Source organism: Ranitomeya imitator, chromosome 4, assembly GCF_032444005.1.
Source record: "Ranitomeya imitator isolate aRanImi1 chromosome 4, aRanImi1.pri, whole genome shotgun sequence".
In the NCBI taxonomy this organism is placed as follows: Eukaryota; Metazoa; Chordata; class Amphibia; order Anura; family Dendrobatidae; genus Ranitomeya; species Ranitomeya imitator.
The window spans coordinates 713415720-713417405 of NC_091285.1; the positions used below are offsets into that span (position 1 = coordinate 713415720).

The 1686-nt window shown below is 37.5% G+C and overlaps 1 protein-coding gene across 1 annotated transcript; it reads right to left on the reverse strand.

Annotated features, from left to right (window-relative positions):
• Positions 1–514: 514 nt before the first annotated feature.
• Positions 515–1480, reverse strand: LOC138674884 (olfactory receptor 5P81-like). Its single transcript, XM_069762707.1, has one exon. The coding sequence runs from the start codon at positions 1478–1480 to the stop codon at positions 515–517; it is 966 nt and encodes a 321-aa protein (XP_069618808.1).
• Positions 1481–1686: the final 206 nt, after the last annotated feature.

Here is a 1686-nt window from a genome sequence, read left to right on the forward strand (position 1 = left end):
TTATAAGGTAAATTACGCTTGACAAGCTTCATTAAGAAGAATGGATGGTTTTGACATTAAAATGGGCACTCTAGGTGTTTTCCTGGCCCCCACTCACTGCCGACTATGCTGCCCCATTGACTTGCATTGGGTTTCGTGTTTCGGTCGATCCCGACTTTACGTCATAATCGGGCGATTTCACTCGACCCGACTTTTGAGATAGTCGGGTTTCGCGAAACCCGGCTCGACTCTAAAAAGGTCAAGGTCGCTCAACTCTAGTGAAGACGGCTTATTATTTTATTATTTTTATGTCTTCCCAGCCCTAAAGTGTTGATCAGCCAGAAGCCATTTTTGCTGAATTCAAAGGACTTAAATCATAAAAATAGTGGATTCTGACCTGTCCATTTTACTGTGAAATTTGAAGCAAATTTAATTTGCTTTTAATTAATCTACTCATATCTAGATGCAAAACAACTTCTAATGGATTGAAAACAATGATTTGGTTAAAGATTTGATACATAGTTGAATGAGGCCTTCACTTATTACCACTGAGCTGAACATTTAAACTTATTTTGTTTAAAAAAAAAATATATCTCATCTTTTGCATAGCTCTCCTAATCTCATTGTTCCTCAGACTGTAGATAATAGGATTCAGCAATGGTGTAACTACTATGTACAACAGGGATCTGTATTTGTTGGTATTGGATGAGCTCTCATCAGATGGAGTAATGTAGACTGCGATTAGGGTGCCGTAATATGCACATACTGTGGTCAGGTGGGAGCTACATGTGGAAAAGGCTTTTCTTCTACCATAAGAAATGTTAAGGATCGTAAAAAAAATGCAAAAGTAGGTAACAATGATAAAAACAAATGGAAAAAAAAGCATAAAGATGCAATAAACAAAGTCTTGCAACATTACAATGGAAATGTCTGAAGTGGCCAATTCCATTAAGGGACCAAAGTCACAAAAGAAATGATCTATGTAATTCAAGCCACAGAAGTTAGACTGAATAAAAACAAGGAACTCACTTGAAATGAGCACAATCATCAAAAACCAGGCTCCCATAACAAGTCGAAGGCAAAGATCCAGACTTATTAGTGAGGAATATCGTAACGGATGACAAATGGCCAAATACCGATCATAAGACATAATGGCAATGATGAAACATTGAACAAAGCCAAATATACCAAATAAATACAGCTGTATCAGACAACCCCAAAGGGACAAAACTCCTTCCTCAACAAGCATAATGTCTAACATCATGGGGATAACGCTGGTGGTCAGTAAGACATCTGCTATGGATAAATGCTTCAGTAAGAAAAACATTGGAGTTTTGAGTTGGTCAATGATGGTCACTAGAAGGATAATGAGAAGATTTCCTCCCAGTATACATATGTAACTCAGGGTAAGCAGAAGGAATAGAAGAGGTTTGTATTTGGAAAGACTTTGGAATCCAAGAAGACGTATCTGAGTGACTTGTGTCTGATTCTCCTCACACATCATTTATATATCAATAACATAGTAACATAGTAACATAGTAACATAGTTAGTAAGGCCGAAAAAAGACATTTGTCCATCCAGTTCAGCCTATATTCCATCATAATAAATACCCAGATCTACGTCCTTCTACAGAACCTAATAATTGTATGATACAATATTGTTCTGCTCCAGGAAGACATCCAGGCCTCTCTTGAACCCCTCGACTG

Coding starts and splice junctions, on each gene's coding strand:
- LOC138674884 (XM_069762707.1), bottom strand. CDS start 1,480: ATGTGTGAGGAGAATCAGACACAAGTCACTCAGATACGTCTTCTTGGA.